Here is a 24,667-nt window from a genome sequence, read left to right on the forward strand (position 1 = left end):
AGGTTTTACAATGAGGAACAAACTGTAACTCAGTAATGAATGAGCCCTGCAGGTGTTACAAAGAAGAACAAACTGTAACTCAGTAATGAGTGAGCCCTGCAAGGTGTTACAAAGAGGAACAAACTGTAACTCAGTAATGAGTGAGCCCTGCAGGTGTTACAATGAGGAACAAACTGTAACTCAGTAATGAGTGAACCCTGCAGGTGTTACAATAAGTAATAAACTGTAACTCAGTAATGAGTGAGCCCTGCAGGTGTTACAATGAGGAGCAAACTGTAACTCAGTAATGAGTGAGCCATGTAGGTTTTACAATGAGGAACAAACTGTAACTCTGGAATAAGGGCACCCTGCAGGTGTTACAATGAGGAAGAAACTGTAACTCAGTAATGAGTGAGCCCTGCAGATGTTACAAAGAGGAACAAACTGTAACTCAGTAATGAGTGAGCCCTGCAGGTTTTACAATGAGGAACAAACTGTAACTCTGGAATGAAGGAGCCCTGCAGGTGTTACAATGAGGAACAATCTATAACTTAGTAACGAGGGATCCCTGCAGGTGTTACAAAGAGGAACAAACTGTAACTCAGTAATGAGTGAGCCCTGCAATGTGTTACAATGAGGAACAAACTGTAACACAGTAATGAGTGAGCCCTGCAAGGTGTTACAATGAGGAACAAACTGTGACTCAGTAATGAGTGAGCCCTTCAGGTGTTACAAAGATGAACAAACTGTGACTCTGTAATGAAAGAGCCCTGCAGGTATTACAATGAGGAACAATCTATAATTCGGTAATGAGTGAGCCCTGCATGTATTAAATGAGGAACAAACTGTAACTCAGTAATGAGTGAGCCCTGCAGGTTTTACAATGAGGAACAAACTGTAACTCTGGAATGAAGGAGCCCTGCAGGTGTTACAATGAGGAACAATCTATAACTTAGTAACGAGGGATCCCTGCAGGTGTTACAAAGAGGAACAACCTGTAACTCAGTAATGAGTGAGCCCTGCAATGTGTTACAATGAGGAACAAACTGTAACACAGTAATGAGTGAGCCCTGCAAGGTGTTACAATGAGGAACAAACTGTAACTCAGTAATGAGTGAGCCCAGCAGATGTTACAAAGAGGAACAAACTATAACTCAGTAATGAGTGAGCCCTGCAGGTATTACAATGAGGAAGAAACTGTCACTCTGGAATGAAGGAGCCCTGCAGGTGTTACAATGAGGAACAAACTGTGACTCAGTAATGAGTGAGCCCTGCAGGTGTTACAAAGATGAACAAACTGTGACTCTGTAATGAAAGAGCCCTGCAGGTATTACAATGAGGAACAATCTATAATTCGGTAATGAGTGAGCCCTGCATGTATTAAATGAGGAACAAACTGTAACTCAGTAATGAGTGAGCCCTGCAGGTTTTACAATGAGGAACAAACTGTAACTCTGGAATGAAGGAGCCCTGCAGGTGTTACAATGAGGAACAATCTATAACTTAGTAACGAGGGAGCCCTGCAGGTGTTACAAAGAGGAACAAACTGTAACTCAGTAATGAGTGAGCCCTGCAAGGTGTTACAATGCGGAACAAACTGTAACTCAGTAATGAGTGAGCCCTGCAAGGTGTTACAATGAGAAACAAACTGTAACTCAGTAATTAGTGAGCCCTGCAGGTGTTACAATGAGGAACAAACTGTAATTTGGAATGATGGAGCCCTGAAGGTGTTACAATGAGGAACAATCTATAACGTAGTAACGAGGGAGCCCTGCAGGTGTTACAAAGAGGAACAAACTGTAACTCAGTAATGAGTGAGCCCTGCAAGGTGTTACAATGAGGAACAAACTGTAACTCAGTAATGAGTGAGCCCTGCAAGGTGTTACAATGAGGAACAAACTGTGACTCAGTAATGAGTGAGCCCTGCAGGTGTTACAAAGATGAACAAACTGTGACTCTGTAATGAAAGAGCCCTGCAGGTATTACAATGAGGAACAATCTATAATTCGGTAATGAGTGAGCCCTGCATGTATTAAATGAGGAACAAACTGTAACTCAGTAATGAGTGAGCCCTGCAGGTTTTACAATGAGGAACAAACTGTAACTCTGGAATGAAGGAGCCCTGCAGGTGTTACAATGAGGAACAATCTATAACTTAGTAACGAGGGATCCCTGCAGGTGTTACAAAGAGGAACAAACTGTAACTCAGTAATGAGTGAGCCCTGCAATGTGTTACAATGAGGAACAAACTGTAACACAGTAATGAGTGAGCCCTGCAAGGTGTTACAATGAGGAACAAACTGTAACTCAGTAATGAGTGAGCCCAGCAGATGTTACAAAGAGGAACAAACTATAACTCAGTAATGAGTGAGCCCTGCAGGTATTACAATGAGGAAGAAACTGTCACTCTGGAATGAAGGAGCCCTGCAGGTGTTACAATGAGGAACAAACTGTGACTCAGTAATGAGTGAGCCCTGCAGGTGTTACAAAGATGAACAAACTGTGACTCTGTAATGAAAGAGCCCTGCAGGTATTACAATGAGGAACAATCTATAATTCGGTAATGAGTGAGCCCTGCATGTATTAAATGAGGAACAAACTGTAACTCAGTAATGAGTGAGCCCTGCAGGTTTTACAATGAGGAACAAACTGTAACTCTGGAATGAAGGAGCCCTGCAGGTGTTACAATGAGGAACAATCTATAACTTAGTAACGAGGGAGCCCTGCAGGTGTTACAAAGAGGAACAAACTGTAACTCAGTAATGAGTGAGCCCTGCAAGGTGTTACAATGAGGAACAAACTGTAACTCAGTAATGAGTGAGCCCTGCAAGGTGTTACAATGAGAAACAAACTGTAACTCAGTAATTAGTGAGCCCTGCAGGTGTTACAATGAGGAACAAACTGTAACTCTGGAATGATGGAGCCCTGAAGGTGTTACAATGAGGAACAATCTATAACGTAGTAACGAGGGAGCCCTGCAGGTGTTACAAAGAGGAACAAACTGTAACTCAGTAATGAGTGAGCCCTGCAAGGTGTTACAATGAGGAACAAACTGTAACTCAGTAATGAGTGAGCCCTGCAAGGTGTTACAATGAGGAACAAACTGTAACTCAGTAATGAGTGAGCCCTGCAGGTATTACAATGAGGAACAAACTGTAACTCTGGAATGAAGGAGCCCTTCGGGTATTACAATGAGGAACAAACTGTAACTCAGTAATGAGTGAGCCCTGCAAGGTATTACAATGAGAAACAAACTGTAACTCAGTAATGAGTGAGCCCTGCAAGGTGTTACAATGAGGAACAAACTGTAACTCAGTAATGAGTGAGCCCTGCAGGTGTTACAATGAGGGACAATATATAACTTAGTAATGAGTGAGCCCTGCAGGCATTACAAAGAGGAACAAACTGTAACTCATTAATGAGTGAACCCTTCAGGTATTACAGTGAGGAACAAACAGTAACTCAGTAATGAGTGAGCCCTGTCGGTTTTACAATGAGGAACAAACTGTAACTCTGGAATGAGGGCACCCTGCAGGTGTTACAATGAGGAAGAAACTGTAACTCAGTAATGAGTGAACCCTGTAGATGTTACAAAGAGGAACAAACTGTAACTCAGTAATGAGTGGGCCCTGCAGGTTTTACAATGAGGAACAAACTGTAACTCTGGAATGAAGGAGCCCTGCAGGTGTTACAATGAGGAACAATCTATAACTTAGTAACGAGGGAGCCCTGCAGGTGTTACAAAGAGGAACAAACTGTGACTCTGTAATGAAAGAGCCCTGCGGGTATTACAATGAGGAACAATCTATAATTCGGTAATGAGTGAGCCCTGCATGTATTAAATGAGGAACATACTGTAACTCAGTAATGAGTGAGCCCTGCAGGTTTTACAATGAGGAACAAACTTTAACTCAGTAATGAATGAGCCCTGCAGGTGTTACAATGAGGAACAATCTATAACTCAGTAACGAGGGAGCCCTGCAGGTGTTACAAAGAGGAACAAACTGTAACTCAGTAAAGAGTGAGCCCTGCAAGGTGTTGCAATGAGGAACAAACTGTAACTAAGCAATGGGTGAGCCCTGCAGGTATTACAATGAGGAACAAACTGTAACTCTGGAATGAAGGAGCCCTTCGGGTATTACAATGAGGAACAAACTGTAACTCAGTAATGAGTGAGCCCTGCAAGGTGTTACAATGAGGAACAAACTGTGACTCTGTAATGAAAGAGCCCTTCAGGTATTACAATGAGGAACAATCTATAATTTGGTAATGAGTGAGCCCTGCATGTATTAAATGAGGAACAAACTGTAACTCAGTAATGAGTGAGCCCTGCAGGTTTTAAAATGAGGAACAAACTGTAACTCAGTAATGAATGAGCCCTGCAGGTGTTACAAAGAAGAACAAACTGTAACTCAGTAATGAGTGAGCCCTGCAAGGTGTTACAAAGAGGAACAAACTGTAACTCAGTAATGAGTGAGCCCTGCAGGTGTTACAATGAGGAACAAACTGTAACTCAGTAATGAGTGAGCCCTGCAGGTGTTACAATAAGTAATAAACTGTAACTCAGTAATGAGTGAGCCCTGCAGGTGTTACAATGAGGAACAAACTGTAACTCAGTAATGAGTGATCCATGTAGGTTTTACAATGAGGAACAAACTGTAACTCTGGAATAAGGGCACCCTGCAGGTGTTACAATGAGGAAGAAACTGTAACTCAGTAATGAGTGAGCCCTGCAGATGTTACAAAGAGGAACAAACTGTAACTCAGTAATGAGTGAGCCCTGCAGGTTTTACAATGAGGAACAAACTGTAACTCTGGAATGAAGGAGCCCTGCAGGTGTTACAATGAGGAACAATCTATAACGTAGTAACGAGGGAGCCCTGCAGGTGTTACAAAGAGGAACAAACTGTAACTCAGTAATGAGTGAGCCCTGCAAGGTGTTACAATGAGGAACAAACTGTAACTCAGTAATGAGTGAGCCCTGCAAGGTGTTACAATGAGGAACAAACTGTAACTCAGTAATGAGTGAGCCCTGCAGGTATTACAATGAGGAACAAACTGTAACTCTGGAATGAAGGAGCCCTGCAGGTGTTACAATGAGGAACAATCTATAACTTAGTAACGAGGGAGCCCTGCAGGTGTTACAAAGAGGAACAAACTGTAACTCAGTAATGAGTGAGCCCTGCAAGGTGTTACAATGAGGAACAAACTGTAACTCAGTAATGAGTGAGCCCTGCAAGGTGTTACAATGAGAAACAAACTGTAACTCAGTAATTAGTGAGCCCTGCAGGTGTTACAATGAGGAACAAACTGTAACTCTGGAATGATGGAGCCCTGAAGGTGTTACAATGAGGAACAATCTATAACGTAGTAACGAGGGAGCCCTGCAGGTGTTACAAAGAGGAACAAACTGTAACTCAGTAATGAGTGAGCCCTGCAAGGTGTTACAATGAGGAACAAACTGTAACTCAGTAATGAGTGAGCCCTGCAAGGTGTTACAATGAGGAACAAACTGTAACTCAGTAATGAGTGAGCCCTGCAGGTATTACAATGAGGAACAAACTGTAACTCTGGAATGAAGGAGCCCTTCGGGTATTACAATGAGGAACAAACTGTAACTCAGTAATGAGTGAGCCCTGCAAGGTATTACAATGAGAAACAAACTGTAACTCAGTAATGAGTGAGCCCTGCAAGGTGTTACAATGAGGAACAAACTGTAACTCAGTAATGAGTGAGCCCTGCAGGTGTTACAATGAGGGACAATATATAACTTAGTAATGAGTGAGCCCTGCAGGCATTACAAAGAGGAACAAACTGTAACTCATTAATGAGTGAACCCTTCAGGTATTACAGTGAGGAACAAACAGTAACTCAGTAATGAGTGAGCCCTGTCGGTTTTACAATGAGGAACAAACTGTAACTCTGGAATGAGGGCACCCTGCAGGTGTTACAATGAGGAAGAAACTGTAACTCAGTAATGAGTGAGCCCTGTAGATGTTACAAAGAGGAACAAACTGTAACTCAGTAATGAGTGGGCCCTGCAGGTTTTACAATGAGGAACAAACTGTAACTCTGGAATGAAGGAGCCCTGCAGGTGTTACAATGAGGAACAATCTATAACTTAGTAACGAGGGAGCCCTGCAGGTGTTACAAAGAGGAACAAACTGTGACTCTGTAATGAAAGAGCCCTGCGGGTATTACAATGAGGAACAATCTATAATTCGGTAATGAGTGAGCCCTGCATGTATTAAATGAGGAACATACTGTAACTCAGTAATGAGTGAGCCCTGCAGGTTTTACAATGAGGAACAAACTTTAACTCAGTAATGAATGAGCCCTGCAGGTGTTACAATGAGGAACAATCTATAACTCAGTAACGAGGGAGCCCTGCAGGTGTTACAAAGAGGAACAAACTGTAACTCAGTAAAGAGTTAGCCCTGCAAGGTGTTGCAATGAGGAACAAACTGTAACTAAGCAATGGGTGAGCCCTGCAGGTATTACAATGAGGAACAAACTGTAACTCTGGAATGAAGGAGCCCTTCGGGTATTACAATGAGGAACAAACTGTAACTCAGTAATGAGTGAGCCCTGCAAGGTATTACAATGAGGAACAAACTGTGACTCTGTAATGAAAGAGCCCTTCAGGTATTACAATGAGGAACAATCTATAATTTGGTAATGAGTGAGCCCTGCATGTATTAAATGAGGAACAAACTGTAACTCAGTAATGAGTGAGCCCTGCAGGTTTTAAAATGAGGAACAAACTGTAACTCAGTAATGAATGAGCCCTGCAGGTGTTACAAAGAAGAACAAACTGTAACTCAGTAATGAGTGAGCCCTGCAAGGTGTTACAAAGAGGAACAAACTGTAACTCAGTAATGAGTGAGCCCTGCAGGTGTTACAATGAGGAACAAACTGTAACTCAGTAATGAGTGAGCCCTGCAGGTGTTACAATAAGTAATAAACTGTAACTCAGTAATGAGTGACCCTGCAGGTGTTACAATGAGGAACAAACTGTAACTCAGTAATGAGTGATCCATGTAGGTTTTACAATGAGGAACAAACTGTAACTCTGGAATAAGGGCACCCTGCAGGTGTTACAATGAGGAAGAAACTGTAACTCAGTAATGAGTGAGCCCTGCAGATGTTACAAAGAGGAACAAACTGTAACTCAGTAATGAGTGAGCCCTGCAGGTTTTACAATGAGGAACAAACTGTAACTCTGGAATGAAGGAGCCCTGCAGGTGTTACAATGAGGAACAATCTATAACGTAGTAACGAGGGAGCCCTGCAGGTGTTACAAAGAGGAACAAACTGTAACTCAGTAATGAGTGAGCCCTGCAAGGTGTTACAATGAGGAACAAACTGTAACTCAGTAATGAGTGAGCCCTGCAAGGTGTTACAATGAGGAACAAACTGTAACTCAGTAATGAGTGAGCCCTGCAGGTATTACAATGAGGAACAAACTGTAACTCTGGAATGAAGGAGCCCTTCGGGTATTACAATGAGGAACAAACTGTAACTCAGTAATGAGTCAGCCCTGCAAGGTATTACAATGAGAAACAAACTGTAACTCAGTAATGAGTGAGCCCTGCAAGGTGTTACAATGAGGAACAAACTGTAACTCAGTAATGAGTGAGCCCTGCAGGTGTTACAATGAGGGACAATATATAACTTAGTAATGAGTGAGCCCTGCAGGCATTACAAAGAGGAACAAACTGTAACTCATTAATGAGTGAACCCTTCAGGTATTACAGTGAGGAACAAACAGTAACTCAGTAATGAGTGAGCCCTGTCGGTTTTACAATGAGGAACAAACTGTAACTCTGGAATGAGGGCACCCTGCAGGTGTTACAATGAGGAAGAAACTGTAACTCAGTAATGAGTGAGCCCTGTAGATGTTACAAAGAGGAACAAACTGTAACTCAGTAATGAGTGGGCCCTGCAGGTTTTACAATGAGGAACAAACTGTAACTCTGGAATGAAGGAGCCCTGCAGGTGTTACAATGAGGAACAATCTATAACTTAGTAACGAGGGAGCCCTGCAGGTGTTACAAAGAGGAACAAACTGTGACTCTGTAATGAAAGAGCCCTGCGGGTATTACAATGAGGAACAATCTATAATTCGGTAATGAGTGAGCCCTGCATGTATTAAATGAGGAACATACTTTAACTCAGTAATGAGTGAGCCCTGCAGGATTTACAATGAGGAACAAACTTTAACTCAGTAATGAATGAGCCCTGCAGGTGTTACAATGAGGAACAATCTATAACTCAGTAACGAGGGAGCCCTGCAGGTGTTACAAAGAGGAACAAACTGTAACTCAGTAAAGAGTGAGCCCTGCAAGGTGTTGCAATGAGGAACAAACTGTAACTCTGGAATGAAGGAGCCCTTCGGGTATTACAATGAGGAACAATCTGTAACTCAGTAATGAGTGAGCCCTGCAAGGTGTTACAATGAGGAACAAACTGTGACTCTGTAATGAAAGAGCCCTTCAGGTATTACAATGAGGAACAATCTATAATGTGGTAATGAGTGAGCCCTGCATGTATTAAATGAGGAACAAACTAACTCAGTAATGAGTGAGCCCTGCAGGTTTTAAAATGAGGAACAAACTGTAACTCAGTAATGAATGAGCCCTGCAGGTTTTACAAAGAAGAACAAACTGTAACTCAGTAATGAGTGAGCCCTGCATGTATTAAATGAGGAACAAACTGTAACTCAGTAATGAGTGAGCCCTGCAGGTTTTAAAATGAGGAACAAACTGTAACTCAGTAATGAATGAGCCCTGCAGGTGTTACAAAGAAGAACAAACTGTAACTCAGTAATGAGTGAGCCCTGCAAGGTGTTACAAAGAGGAACAAACTGTAAGTCAGTAATGAGTGAGCCCTGCAGGTGTTACAATGAGGAACAAACTGTGACTCAGTAATGAGTGAACCCTGCAGGTGTTACAATAAGTAATAAACTGTAACTCAGTAATGAGTGAGCCCTGCAGGTGTTACAATGAGGAACAAACTGTAACTCAGTAATGAGTGAGCCATGTAGGTTTTACAATGAGGAACAAACTGTAACTCTGGAATAAGGGCACCCTGCAGGATTTACAATGAGGAAGAAACTGTAACTCAGTAATGAGTGAGCCCTGCAGGTTTTAAAATGAGGAACAAACTGTAACTCTGGAATGAAGGAGCCCTGCAGGTGTTACAATGAGGAACAATCTATAACTTAGTAACGAGGGATCCCTGCAGGTGTTACAAAGAGGAACAAACTGTAACTCAGTAATGAGTGAGCCCTGCAATGTGTTACAATGAGGAACAAAACTGTAACACAGTAATGAGTGAGCCCTGCAAGGTGTTACAATGAGGAACAAACTGTAACTCAGTAATGAGTGAGCCCAGCAGATGTTACAAAGAGGAACAAACTATAACTCAGTAATGAGTGAGCCCTGCAGGTATTACAATGAGGAAGAAACTGTCACTCTGGAATGAAGGAGCCCTGCAGGTGTTACAATGAGGAACAAACTGTGACTCAGTAATGAGTGAGCCCTGCAATGTGTTACAATGAGGAACAAACTGTAACACAGTAATGAGTGAGCCCTGCAAGGTGTTACAATGAGGAACAAACTGTAACTCAGTAATGAGTGAGCCCAGCAGATGTTACAAAGAGGAACAAACTATAACTCAGTAATGAGTGAGCCCTGCAGGTATTACAATGAGGAAGAAGCTGTCACTCTGGAATGAAGGAGCCCTGCAGGTGTTACAATGAGGAACACACTGTGACTCAGTAATGAGTGAGCCCTGCAGGTGTTACAAAGATGAACAAACTGTGACTCTGTAATGAAAGAGCCCTGCAGGTATTACAATGAGGAACAATCTATAATTCGGTAATGAGTGAGCCCTGCATGTATTAAATGAGGAACAAACTGTAACTCAGTAATGAGTGAGCCCTGCAGGTCTTACAATGAGGAACAAGCTGTATCTCTGGAATGAAGGAGCCCTGCAGGTGTTACAATGAGGAACAATCTATAACTTAGTAACGAGGGAGCCCTGCAGGTGTTACAAAGAGGAACAAACTGTAACTCAGTAATGAGTGAGCCCTGCAAGGTGTTACAATGAGGAACAAACTGTAACTCAGTAATGAGTGAGCCCTGCAGGTATTACAATGAGGAACAAACTGTAACTCAGTAATGAGTGAGCCCTGCAAGGTGTTACAATGAGAAACAAACTGTAACTCAGTAATTAGTGAGCCCTGCAGGTGTTACAATGAGGAACAAACTGTAACTCTGGAATGAAGGAGCCCTGAAGGTGTTACAATGAGGAACAATCTATAACGTAGTAACGAGGGAGCCCTGCAGGTGTTACAAAGAGGAACAAACTGTAACTCAGTAATGAGTGAGCCCTGCAAGGTGTTACAATGAGGAACAAACTGTAACTCAGTAATGAGTGAGCCCTGCAAGGTGTTACAATGAGGAACAAACTGTAACTCAGTAATGAGTGAGCCCTGCAGGTATTACAATGAGGAACAAACTGTAACTCTGGAATGAAGGAGCCCTTCGGGTATTACAATGAGGAACAAACTGTAACTCAGTAATGAGTGAGCCCTGCAAGGTATTACAATGAGAAACAAACTGTAACTCAGTAATAAGTGAGCCCTGCAAGGTGTTACAATGAGGAACAAACTGTAACTCAGTAATGAGTGAGCCCTGCAGGTGTTACAATGAGGGACAATATATAACTTAGTAATGAGTGAGCCCTGCAGGCATTACAAAGAGGAACAAACTGTAACTCATTAATGAGTGAACCCTTCAGGTATTACAGTGAGGAACAAACAGTAACTCAGTAATGAGTGAGCCCTGCAGGTGTTACAATGAGGAACAAACTGTAACTCAGTAATGAGTGAGCCCTGCAGGTGTTACAATGAGGAACAAACTGTAACTCAGTAATGAGTGAGCCCTGCAGTTGTTACAATGAGGAACAAACTGTAACTCAGTAATGAGTGAGCCCTGCAGGTTTTACAATGAGGAACAAACTGTAACTCAGTAATGAGTGACCCCTGCAGGTTTTATAATGAGGAACAAACTGTAACTCTGAAATGAGGGCGCGCTGCAGGTGTTACAACGAGGAACAAACTGTAACTCAGTAATGAGTGAGCCCTGCAGGTATTACAATGAGGAACAAACTGTAACTCTGGAATGAAGGCGCCCTGCAGGTGTTACAATGAGAAACAAACTATAACTGCAATGAAGGAGCCCTGCAGGTATTACAATGAGGAACAGTCTGTTGAACTAGTTAGAACTCTCCCATCAGAATCTCACTTGTTTCCTGCTTTTCATCTCAATACCCGTAGCTTGTATTTTAATTAAATATATTTTGTCATAGCAGTATTTTTTTTTTTATTTTGATACATTTGATGAGCAAGTAATTGTAATTCGTAAATAGATACTATTTTATGTATTTGTTCCCATCTCTGCTTGTGAGTGTGAATTTCCTGTTGTTGAAGTGGATTATTTGTGGGTCTTCAGATGGCCATAGAGGCCTATCTGGGATTCACAAAGTCTGTTACATTATGAGCAGTTGTGTCAAAGATAGTCATAGGTTAAGGAGCAGTCCGATGGTGGAGCTCTCCTTTCTGCATTGCCTTTTTTCTTCTGTGTAATGGTGGGTGTTCTTTTCCTGTTGCACTGTGCCTTCATTGATTATCCTTCTCCAAATGTTCCTGGGACAGGCCATCTCTTGTTAGTTGTTGAAGTTGAATTGGCATTTCCTCAGGTGGGATATGAGATTTATCCTTTTACTGCTTTTGTTGTTCCCCTTGGGTGCACTTCCCCTACCTAAGTTAGCCATAGAGGACCTGCTTTGGGAGACAGGTGTTTGGCATACTGATTATATGGCCGGCCGATTGCAGCTGGTGTCATGTGATAGTTGTCGAGATACTTTGTAGGTTGGCTTCCTCCAGGATGCTGATGTTCGTTCACTTGTCGTTCCAGTTGGTCCTGAGGACCTTATGTGTGCATCGCTGGTGATATTGTTCCAGGGCTTTGATGTGCCTGCTGTAGATAATTCAGCTTTCAGCACCATAAAGGATTGAGGGCAGAACTACTGCTTGATAAACAAGCAATTTTGGTCTTAGTCTGGAAGTCCCAATCCTCAAAAACTCTATGCCTCAGTCTTGTGAAAGCCCCACTGGTGCATTTTATTCTGTGTTGTATCACAGCGTCAATATCTAATCTGATGAACAGGAGGCTGCCAAGATATGGGGAGTGACCCACATTCTCGACAGTATTGCCATCAGTGTGAATTGTGGGGGCTTGGGATGTTCCCTTAGGTACAGGCTGATGGAAGATTTAGGTCTTCTTGATGTTGGTGTTGAGTTCCAAGAGCCGGTATACCCTAGCAAAGGCATTCAGGATGTTCTGAAGGTCTGCCTCTGAGTGGGAAAAGAGTGCATTATCGTCAGCATACCGGAGATCCATGATGGAAGTTGAAAGCACTTTGCTTTTAGCCCTAAACCACTTAAGGTTGAATAACCCACCGCTGGTCTTGTAGAGGAATTAGACACCCTCAGGTAGGTTGTTGCTGGTGATATGGAGGAGAGCTGCAATCAACATGGCAAACAGGGTACTCTGATGCAGCCCCACTTCACTCAGGTGTCTACTCTGAAAGGAGCAGTTTCAGAGCCGCCATTGCTGATAACTGTAGCTGGAATTCCTTCATGCAGGAGTTGAAGAATAATGATGTATTTGCTATACTATACTGGTTCACGGAGTCAGAGGCCTTTGTGAGGTCAATGAAAGCCATATACAGTGGTAGATGTTGATCCCGGGATTTCTCTTCAAGCTGACGAGCTGAGAAAGTCATGTCTGTTGTCCCCCTGGCTGGGCAAAAGCCACTCTGAGACTTGGGGGGGATCTCTTCTGCCAGAGGTATCAGTAGGCTAGCCAGTATGCGGGTCAGTATTTTACCTGTAGTGGAGAGAAATGCTGTCCCTCTGTAGTTGTCACAGTGCACCTTATCTCCCTTCTTAAAGACCGTGACAATTAGGACATCCCTGATTTCGGCAGGAATTTCTTCCTTCTCTCAGATTTTATGGAGCAGGTTATAGTAGATGTGATGCAAGAGTTCAGGGCCGCCTTCTTTGAGGACTTCTGCCGGCATCCCATCAAGTCCAGAAGCCTTGTTGTCGCTCAGCTTTCTGACAGCATCCTGCACCTCGATTATGCTTGGGGAGGGGGGAGGGTGCTTCATGATGGGCCTCTGTGGGATTTGGTTGATGGTGTCCATCTCAACAGTGACGTTTTGTTTCAGTAGCTCCTGGAAATGTTCTATCCAGCTAGAGCACAGCCTTGGTAGCACTGAAGAGACCTCTGATGTCACCAGTGTCAGCAAGCCACTGGATACTTAGGGCGTTCTCCATCCACCAGTGGTTTTTCAGTTCTCTCACCTCATATTGTACTTGCTTTATCCTTAGAGTGAACCTATCTTTTAGCCTTTCAGTTGATGTCATTCTTCCATGTGAAGGCCTTCCTTTTGGCATCTGTCAGATGTTGAATCTCGTCATCATTTTCATTAAACCAAACCTGATCTGAATATGACAATGTCATATTCAGCATATTTTGAGAGAAAGAGAACGACACTGGGGCTGATGTTACCTACACACTCATTACCCATCATGCCTTTCCAAACCTTGTGATCTTAGCCTACCCTGGCATTGAAATCTCGGAGTAAGAGGACCTTGTCTTCATATGGGAAGTTTGTAAGTGTGTTGTCCAGTGCAGCATAGAAGATATATTTATCCTCATCCTGCGAGTCCAAGGTTGGGGTGTCGGCAATCACAGCTGTGGCCATCTGGTTGTTCATCAGCCTCATATGCAAAGCCATGAGTCGCTTGTTGATGTTCACAAGGGATTTGGAGGTGGGTGATAAGATTGTTTTTGATGGTGAATCCAATGCCGTCAATTCTGGGTTCATTAGGGGCTTTGCCCTGCCAGAAGAAGGTATAGCCATCTTTCTCCTCCTTCAGTTGTCCCTCCTCTGATAGGTGGGTTTCTGATAGGACAGCAAGTTCAATCTTCAATTTTTTCAGCCCTTTTATGATGATTGCAGTTCTGCATTCAGGTCAATCACTGGAGGCATTCTCCATGAGGGTTTGCACGTCCCATACTCCAAAGTTCATATAGTTATGTTTTGTTTTGGGGGGGGTTTTCGATCGCTAAGAGCTGAACCTACTGGCTATGGTATTCCAGTCAGGTTTTGATTAGGCAGGCTATTTTTAGGGCACCTTTTCTATCCCCTTCCCCATGTGGGGTGAGCAGAGGGGGTCCTAAATAGGGCTGCTCAGTCATGGATGCAGCTGCTTAAATGCTCTCTCTGCCTCAGTTCTGAGAGCAAGACAACTGATTCAAAACACCTATGGCCTATGTGCTAGTGCGTGGCTAGGAGCTCTCAGACTTCACTGTCTTGCTCCCATCACAATTTCCTGATCACCATAGGACATAGGAGATGATACGTAGTGAGAAAAGACCTTCAGGGGAACATCTGTGAGAGGGATCATTTTATTTGGAGAGACTGGCCACAGTCAGCCACCACACGGCCCTTGAGAGTAAGAAGGTCAAGGTCCAGTCGCAAGGAATCCAAGACAATTGGGGACCTCTCACGGCTGCCGCCTTCTTACACCTTCAAGACCATTGTGGGGCTTCTCCCAGATCCTAAAATACATACTAGATAGATAGATAGATAGATAGATAGATAGATAGATAGATAGATAGATAGATAGATAGATAGATAGATAGATAGATAGATAGATAGATAGATAGATAGATAGATAGATAGATAGATAGATAGATAGATAGATAGATAGATAGATAGATAGATAGATAGATAGATAGATAGATAGATAGACACACTGTTGTTAAAGGTAACAGTTAACACGATAGTACAGTTAATTATCAATATATAATGAAAAATTATTAATGATGAGAGTTTGAAGCTAACGAGTCCTGTTGCTCACATTAAATGATTAGAAAACTCGTTAGTTAACTGGTTAGAAAGCTCATTAGTTAGTGGTTAGAAAGCTCATTAGTTACCTGATTAGAAAGCTCATTAATTAGCGGGATAGAAAGATCATTAAGCTCATTAGTTAACTGGTTAGAAAGTTCATTAAATAGCCGGCTGGAAAGCTCATTAGGCTCATTATTTAACTTGTTAGAAAGCTCATTAGTTAGCTGAATAGAAAGCTCATTAGTTAGCTGAGTAGAAAGCTCATTAGTTAGCTGGTTAGAAAGCTCATTAGTTAGCTGGTTAGAAAGCTCATTAGTTAACTGGTTAGAGAGCTCATTAGTTAACTGGTTAGAGATCTCATTAGTTAGCTGGTTAGAAAGCTCATTAGTTAACTGGTTAGAAAGCTCGTTAGTTAGCTTGCTGGTCAGTGATGTATTTTGTTTAGCCATCACCATCATTGGCAGTCACTCGGGGTGGAGTATGACCTCCTCCCTCTGGGTCCCTCTGGGTCCTCATGTGGGTGTAGAGGCTGATCCTGGAGCCCCATTATGGGAGGACGCCTGCACGTGACAGCTTTTTAAGTGGAGAGGCTGATGTGTCTGCAGCCACCACACGGTCCTAAGCAGGAGGAGGCCAGAGTCCAGTGGCATGGAGAACCAAGATGATTGGGGACCACTCTCTGATGTTGCCTTCGTCCACCTTCGCTGCTGTTGTGACCTGTTGACATCTTCCCCCAGTTCCACTGTTGAGGTCTTTTTTGGATCGCGCTTTGTCTGGAACCTCTCCTTTGACCTGTCCTCCTTGGGTGACCCTACCAGGGGCCCAACTCCGCGCAGCATAGCTCTTGGAATCATCATTGGTACATGCAAGCTTCCCCACCAGGGCCAGGTGGAGATCCAGGAGAAGGTTGTTTCGTGGTCCATGAATAGCTCACCAGTTGAACAGCTGCTTACTAGGCTGGTTAGGCTGTTGAATGTCTAACTGCTAAGCCATTTGTAAATTGAACAAAGGGATGGGTGGTTAGTTGTCTATCAAGATAAGACCAGTGACTCCATGACCCTCCACCTCCTGACTCATGACCTCTGATCCCTGATGACTTTTGGAAAATAAAAATGTCCACAGAAGTAAGACGTCAAACATTTTGTCATCCAACCCTTCTGGATGAGAGAGAGTGTGTGTGTGTGTGTGTGTGTGTGTGTGTGTGTGTGTGTGTGTGTGTGTGTGTGAAACAGAAATCAGGGATTGTGTGTTTGGTGGAGATAAGATCTAACCAAGTTTTTTGGCTGATGTCAATAGCAGAAGTGTTCCTGGAGCTTGTTTGTGTATACTATATAAACCTGCAGCTCACACTGACCACGTGTTTGGCCCACTAAACTTGGTGTCCACATGAACTGGTTCAACTTTACTGTGACTCACTTATGAATCCGGAACCCGACTTTTATCTCCTCCTCCCTTCTCTCTCCCCTGTCTCTCCTCTCTCTCCTCCTTCCTCATCCCTCCTGCTCCTCTCCTGGGGTATGGAAGTCCTAATGAGTCCACAGAGAAAGCTGACCTTCTTGACCCAGCATGAAACACACACACACACACACACACACACACACACACACACACACACACACACACACACACACACACACCTGTTATCATGACTTCACACAGACTAATCCCATCATTCCTCCCTTATTTCATCTATCTATCTATCTATCTATCTATCTATCTATCTATCTATCTATCTATCTATCTATCTATCTATCTATCTATCTATCTATCTATCTATCTATCTATCTATCCAGGAGAACCCATATCTGTGCAGTGATGAGTGTGATGCCTCCAGTCCAGACCTGGCTCATCCTCCTCAGATGATGCAGGACAGAGAACGAGGAGGACTCATAACATACTGGCAGACGGTGACATGGTCGCGTTACCCACAGCCACTGTTAGCCAACATCTCTCTCTCCTGGAACAAGAGCCTGGAGCTGGTTGATGACGTCATTGTGACCTTTGAATACGGACGGCCAACTATAATGGTTCTAGAGAAGTCTCTGGACAAAGGTGATTGGTTGGTTTGATGCCTGGACGCTGTCTCTGCTGGAAGAAAACACTCCCTGTTTCTCAGATCAGAGAAATACATTTTACTAATGAAGAGATGGTGGAAATTATTTGTGGATTTAGAAAAAACATACGACAGGGTGCCGAGAGAGGAGGTGTGGTATTGTATGAGGAAGTCAGGAGTTGCAGAGAAGTATGTAGGAGTGGTGCAGGATATGTATGAGGGCAGTGTGACAGTGGTGAGGTGTGGTTGGAATGACAGATGGGTTCAAGGTGGAGGTGGGATTACATCAAGGATCGGCTCTGAGCCCTTTCTTGTTTGCAATGGTGATGGACAGGTTGACGGACAAGATCAGGCAGGAGTCTCTGTGGACGATGATGTTCGCGGATGACATTGTGATCTGTAGTGAGAGTAGGGTGCAGGTCGAGGAGAGCCTGGAGAGGTGGAGGTATGCACTGGAGAGAAGAGGAATGAAAGTCAGTAGGAGCAAGACGGAATACCTATGCGTGAATGAGAGGGAGGACAGTGGAATGGTGAGGATGCAAGGAGTGGAGGTGACGAAGGCATTTGAGTTTAAATACTTGGGGTCAACTGTCCAAAGTAACGGGGAGTGCAGGAGAGAGGTGGAGAAGAGAGTGCAGGCAGGGTGGAGTGGGTGGAGAAGAGTGTCAGGAGTGATGTGTGACAGAAGGGTACCAGCAAGAGTTAAAGGGAAGGTTTACAAGATGGTAGTGAGACCAGCTATGTTATATGGTTTGGAGACAGTGGCACTGATGAAAAGAAAGGAGGTGGAGCTGGAGGTGGCAGAGATGAAGATGATAAGATTTTCACTGGGAGTGATGAAGAAGGACAGGATTAGGAACGAGTATAGTAGAGGGACAGCTCAGGTTGGACGGTTTGGAGACAAAGCAAGAGAGACAAGATTGAGATGGCTTGGACATGTGTGGAGGAGAGATGCTGGGTATATTGGGAGAAGGATGCTGAATATGGAGCTGCCAGGGAAGAGGAGAAGAGGAAGGCCAAAGAGAAGGTTTATGGATGTGGTGAGGGAGGACATGCAGGGAGCTGGTGTGATAGAGGAAGATGCAGAGGACAGGAAGAGATAGAAACGGATGATCCGCTGTGGCGCCCCCTAACGGGAGCAGCCAAAAGTAGTAGTAGTAGTAGTAGTAGTAGTGGTAGTAGTATTGGTGGTAGTAGTAGTAGTAGCAGTGGTAGTAGTAGTAGCAGTAGTAGCAGTAGCAGTAGTAGTAGTGGTAGTAGTAGTGGTGGTAGCAGTAGTAGTAGTGGTAGTAGTAGTATTAGCAGTAGTAGTAGTAGTAGCAGTAGCAGTAGTAGTAGTAGCAGTAGTAGTGGTAGCAGTAGTGGTGGTAGTAGTATTAGTAGTAGTAGTAGTAGTAGGAGCAGTAGCAGTAGTAGTAGTGGTAGTAGTAGTGGTGGTAGCAGTAGTAGTGGTAGTAGTAGTGGTAGTAGTAGTGGTGGTAGTAGTAGTAGTAGCAGTAGTAGTGGTAGCAGTAGTGGTGGTAGTAGTAGTAGTAGATGGGTGAAATTCCTCCTATGTGTACCTTTTCTTCTCTACTGTGAAGGTGTACACACAGTGGCGTATTTCACATGTTGTGTTGTTCAGGATTTACTCAGGGGGATGATGAGCAGATCACAAGACAGGAAGCCATGGCCTCCATCAGGAACTAACTACCTGCTGTCTTTATGATGTAAATGCTCCAATACAGGAATGTCAGAATAGAAAATCAGAAATCAGTAGTACAAGGCTGTACACATCATGGATGCTGTATTTGTAAAGTTATGTGGTGCCAACTATTTTTGTATGTATAACTAGTTTTATGTGCTAATAAGTACTGCTGGTGTGTGGTACTAACTAGTATTGGTGTGTTAGTAATAGCTAGTATTGGTGTGGTACTAACTAGTATCTGTGTCTTAATAGCTAGTATTTGTGTGTGAATAGCTAGTATTGGAGTGTTAATATCTAGTATTGGAGTGTTAATAGCTAGTATTGAAGTGTTAATAGCTAGTATTGGAGTGTTAATATCTAGTATTGGGGTGTTAATAGCTAGTATTGGTGTGTTAATAGCTAGTATTGGAGTGTTAATAGCTAGTATTGGAGTGTTAATAGCTAGTATTTGAGTGTTAATATCTAGTATTGGTGTGTTAATAGTTAGTATTGGTGTGTTAATAGGTAGTATTGGAGTGTTAATAGCTAGTATTGAAGTGTTAATAGCTAGTATTGGAGTGTTAATAGCTAGTATTTGAGTGTTAATATCTAGTATTGGTGTGTTAATAGCTAGTATTGGAGTGTTAATAGCTCGTATTTAAGTGTTAATAGTTAGTATTGGTGTGTTAATAGGTAGTATTGGAGTGTTAATAGCTAGTATTGAAGTTTTAATAGCTAGTATTGGAGTGTTCATATCTAGTATTGGGGTGTTAATAGCTAGTATTGGTGTGTTAATAGCTAGTATTGGAGTGTTAATAGCTAGTAGTTGAGTGTTAATAGTTAGTATTGAAGTGTTAATTGTAAGTGCCAGTGTGTTAATAATTATCACTGGTATATCAATAATTATGTACTGATGTTTTAACTATGAGGCCTGCTGTGTCAGTAATTAGTACTAATGACATATTATTTCAGGGGTTACATGGCAGCCCTACCAGTATTATGCTGATGACTGCATGGAGGCTTTTGGCATGCCGGCTAAACAGGTTAGAGATCTGGCGCCCAGTAATGTGACCCGGGTCATCTGCACCGAGCAGTACTCACGCTGGGTTGGAGCCAAGGTACCACCACCAGTTCTTCACCCACAATGTAATGCAGACCACCTGGTTTCTTACAGGCCAAGTAGAAACACCAATGTCCAGCTAACCGAAGAGGAGCCAGTGTCTTACTGTTTTGAGAAATGAGTAGAAGTAGCCAACAACCACTTCTGTGACATTTTTTGTACCAGAGGTTGTTTGGTCCATCAATCCATCCATCCATCCATTATCCAAACCATCCATCCATTATCCATCCATCCATTATCCAAACCATCCATCCAGTATTCATCCATCCATTATCCAAACCATCCATCCATTATCCAAACCATCCATCCATTATCCATCCATCCATTATCCAAACCATGAATCCATTATCTAAACCATCCATTATCCAAACCGTCCATCCATTATCCAAACCATCCATCCATTATCCATCCATCCATTATCCAAACCATCCATCCATTATCCAAATCATCCATCCATTATCCAAACCATCCATCCATCCATCCATTATTCATCCATCCATTATCCAAACCACCATCCATTATCCAAACCATCCATCCATTATCCAAACCATCCATTTGTTATCCAAACCATCCATCCATTTTCCATCCATTCATTAGCCAAACCATCCATCCACTATCCAAACCATCCAACCATTATCCAAACCATCCATCCATTATCCATCCATCCTTTATCCAAACCATCCATCCATTATCCATCCATCCATTAGCCAAACCATCCATCCATTATCCATCCATCCATTATCCAAACCATCCATCCATTATCAATTCATCCATTATCCAAACTGCTCAGCCAACTCTCAGGGTCACAGAATGCTGGAGCCTATCCCAGCAGGCATTGGGTGGCAGGCGGGGAGACACACTGGACAGGCCGCCAGGCCATCACAGGGCCCACACACAAATTCACACCCAGGGACAATTTAGTACGGCCGAGTCACCTTACCTACATGTCTTCGGATTGTGTTCAGTGTGCTTATAGGATAAACAATGTCCGTCTATATGTGGATGGTCATCATACTAGTCTGTCCCCTTATTAAGAAACCGTTTCAGTATTTATTCAGTATTATTTGAGAAGTATTTCTTAGAAAGGGGGAAGGTTGGTTGTTTGGTTTCCTCCTCTAATGAAACAGCCTGTTTCGGGGTCATTAACATACTAATTACATTATTCACAAGTCGTTACTCTGATTGGCTGACAGTACTGCTGGCCCCGCCCCTTCCCTTGACAGGACCAATTGCTGCCAACCAGAGGCTACCCTGCTCTGAGCATGGTAGTAAAATCTGGGTTGATTGTTCCCATGGTGACGTCCCTTCAGGGAACATTTCTGATTGGCTTGTTCAAATGGTGTCATTTGGTCCCATTAAAAAAGCCGGTGAAACAAAGATGCTGTGTAGCGCTGTGAAAACATGAATATGTTGACGGCAGAGTCCAAATCAAGACTAGACAAACCTGGTTTTCCTCCCTTTTTATAAAAAACCGTGAAGCAGATGTCAAAAAATCCACTTATACCTGTTATTCCATCAGTTTAACACAAGATGGCCTGGCCTATGGGAGCAGTGTGTTGGTGACTGACAGATGTTTTAGCCTATAGGGGAGTGTTCTGTTTGACTGACGGATGGTCTGATCTATATGTCTGTGAATGTTCTGTGATCTATAGGAGGAGAAGAACGTTGTGTTTGAAGTGCGCGCTCGGTTCGTGGTGTTTGCGGGTCCCAAGCTCATCAACATGGACGCCCTGTACACGCGCATGGAGAGCATGAAGGGACTGAGGGAATTCTTCTCTTTCACCAACCTGCGCCTGCGTCTTCTCCGCCCGGCTTTGGGAGGGACGTACGTCCAGAGAGACAACCTGCAGAAGTACTTCTACGCCATCTCCAACATCCACATCCCTGCCAGGTTCACGTTCAGTTCTTCTATGTGTCACATGCTCAACAGCACAGCCCTGCTGGCAATGGCATGCAGAGGCATCGGCCAAACCCACAAACGCTAGACAATGTGACATAACGACTTAAGTTCTAACCGATAAAAACAGCTACAGCTGGACGGTATAAAACCATAAAATTACAGTATTTACAGTACAGCTCGAGAAATTGGAGACTAAAAGTAAAGATTCACCGTATGGACAGGCCAGAAAAATAACTAAAATTAAATTAAAATCCCGCATTACAACCTAAAATGAAACAGTTAACCGTAGAAATGTAACAATGTAACATGATTTCCATGGCATGTAACCAGAGTGTTTAACGCACACCGTGCAGCAGTGGCAACATGAACAGTGCAGCAAGTGAGGTGTGTGCATTTTGCAAGCGAGCAAGAGAGAGCAAGCGTGAGAGAGAGAGGTGTGTGTGTGTGTGTGTGTGTGTGTGTCTATGAGTTCAAGAATCATATGGCTCATGGGGAAAACGCCGTCCTTAAGGTTGCTGGTTTGGGCCCAGATGCTGATTGCCAGATGGTAACAGAGTCAGCAGTTGGTAACTGGGGTGGCTGTGGTCTCCAACTGTCCGCTGGGCTTTCCTGCCTAATGATAACTGCCGTGAGTGCTACTGGGTGGTAGAGCGCCTTTGACCTCTTCAGGACAGGGACGATGGTGGAATTTTTTAGGCACGTGGGGACTGTAGACTGGAACAGGGAGATGTTGAAGATATCAGCTGGTATGCGCACATCTTGAGAACTCAACCTGGAATACCATCTGGGCCAGGAACCTTGTGTGGATTAATCCTTTTGAAGGATTTGCACACGTCTGCCCTAGGTATTGCCAGTGGGCAAGAGTCCTGGACCATTTACAAATCCTTGACAGCGGCAGATGTATTGTCCTCAGAGGGTACATAAAGTGTTCAGTTCATCTGGGAGAGAGGCAGACTCTTCTGCAACACTGTAGGCATTCCCTTTATATTCCATGATAGTTCTCAGTCCATTCCACATGTCTCTGGATTTCAAACCACGGTAGCGTGACTCCTCTTTGTCCCTATATTATCCCTTAGCAGCATTGATCCTTTTATGGCATTTGTACTGAGTTTCTCGGTATTTGTCCAAATCCCGAGAGTTGAAAGTGGTGGTGTGCACTTCAAGCATGGAGCAGATTTCATCATTTAGCCATGGCTTTTGATTTGGGAATGTTCATACAGTAGTCCTCAGTACAACATCATCGATGCATTTGCTGATATATCCGATGACCGTGTCTGTGTAATCATCAATGTTATTTTCCATATCCCAGAAAACTTGCCAATCTGTAGTACGAAAGCAATGACACTAAACTGAGCCCGATTGGTCGGACCAATGCTGGATGCAACATGTCACAAGCCTACCCTGTTTGAGTTTCTGCCTGTAAGCAGGAAGCAAGCGGATTGAAGCGTGATCTGATTACCTGAAGGGAGGTCGGGGAAGGGCCTTATATCCTTCCCTGAACTGCTGAACTGAGTGAAAACATCGTGGAGCATGTTACTACCACATGAAGGGAAGCTGATGTGTTGGTGGAATCTTGGTAGGACTGTATTCAGATTGGTGATTTTGAAATCAAAAGCCACAATGAAAGTGGTCTCTGGGTGAGCAGTCTCATGCTGGTTGATAATTCCATATAGCTCATACAGGGCTTGCATGGTGTCTGCATGTGGTGGAATATAATCTGCTGTTAGTACGACCGGGAGGTAGCAAGGTCAGCATCTGAACATAAGATGTTCTAAATTAGAAGAACATCCAGTCAAAATAGTCTCGCCTTTCGAACACTGCACGTTGTTGATCGTGAAACAGACACCTCCTCCTCGGCTGTTCCTTGAGTCCTTTGTTCAATCCAGCCGATGAATAGAAACTCCCACAGGAACAATGGTGGAGTCAGGTATTGATGGGTTCAGCCAAGTCTCCATGAAAACCATAATTGCAGCTTTTAATGTTCAATTGGAAATCCATCCTACTCCTAAATTCATCCAGCCTTTTGCCCAGAGACTGGCTTTTCACTAGAAGGATGCTTTGGAGAGGAAGCTGGTTTCCACGTAGCCTCTGCCTGACCAGGACTCCTGCCCATTTTCTTTGCTGGCGGCACTTCCCAGGTGTTGTTTCAGGTAACCCGAACAATGAATCATCTGATAGCAAATCCTCTGCATCCCAACTCGACAGGCTCACACCTTGCATGCCACCCATTGTTGCAGCACTGCTCCACTAGCTCAGCACACTTTGCCCTCTTCCTCTCATTGGCTACCTCAATGTGATCCTCCCACGTAATGGTGAGTTCTAACTAGATAACCTGCTTGGAAGCCTCCAAGAGCAACCCCATGATTGGCCTCATTGTTGTTACAGCCACAGTCTCTGGGAACTTGAGTTGCTACCCCAGGTCAACCTTCAGCTCCTAGTCTTGTGCTGTTGCAAGAAGGCCAGCGGAGATGGTCCTTGCAGCTGGTGTTGGCTTCTCCCCAGCCCTGACGAAAGCAGTGGTCTATTTTGCTGGGTGGAAGCGCTTGCAATGGCTTATTCCACTGCAGATGGTGTCTGTGATGACCTTCAGGACCTGGTCGTGGTGCCGACGGTCAAGCCACTCACCCAGAGCTTTCAAACAGCAGCTAAGGACATGCTCCAGGGTTCTTCTCTTGAGACACAGCATGGATGCTGGTGAATCCACCTTCTCCCAGCAGAATAGGTAGGGCATGCTTAATAGAACATCATGTAAAGCCAGGATCAGGAAATTGATATGATGGAGTTCAGCCCTCCAAAGCTCAACCCATAAGAACTTGTGCTCCTCTGCTTGCTCCCATCTTGTGCAGGCTCCCTGCTGCCACATTCCAGTGATCGTGCTGGTTCTCTCCTCCTCAACTGACACCCACACCTCCTCCTGGATCAGTGACCTCCTGTCCTTCCTCTGCACCCTGTCAT

At 43.7% G+C, this 24,667-nt stretch overlaps 1 protein-coding gene across 1 annotated transcript in view; it reads left to right on the forward strand.

Annotated features, from left to right (window-relative positions):
- ntng2a (netrin g2a) overlaps window positions 1–24,667 on the forward strand; it is a 921,301-nt gene that overhangs the window by 205,118 nt on the left and 691,516 nt on the right. The window contains exons 2-4 of the mRNA XM_056278075.1: window positions 16,767–17,025; window positions 19,665–19,810; window positions 21,465–21,703. Of these exons, the coding sequence (XP_056134050.1) occupies window positions 16,767–17,025; window positions 19,665–19,810; window positions 21,465–21,703 (644 nt within the window). The remainder of the gene's footprint in view (window positions 1–16,766; window positions 17,026–19,664; window positions 19,811–21,464; window positions 21,704–24,667) is intronic.

The sequence above is a fragment of the Lampris incognitus genome, chromosome 1 (assembly GCF_029633865.1).
Source record: "Lampris incognitus isolate fLamInc1 chromosome 1, fLamInc1.hap2, whole genome shotgun sequence".
Taxonomy (NCBI): Eukaryota; Metazoa; Chordata; class Actinopteri; order Lampriformes; family Lampridae; genus Lampris; species Lampris incognitus.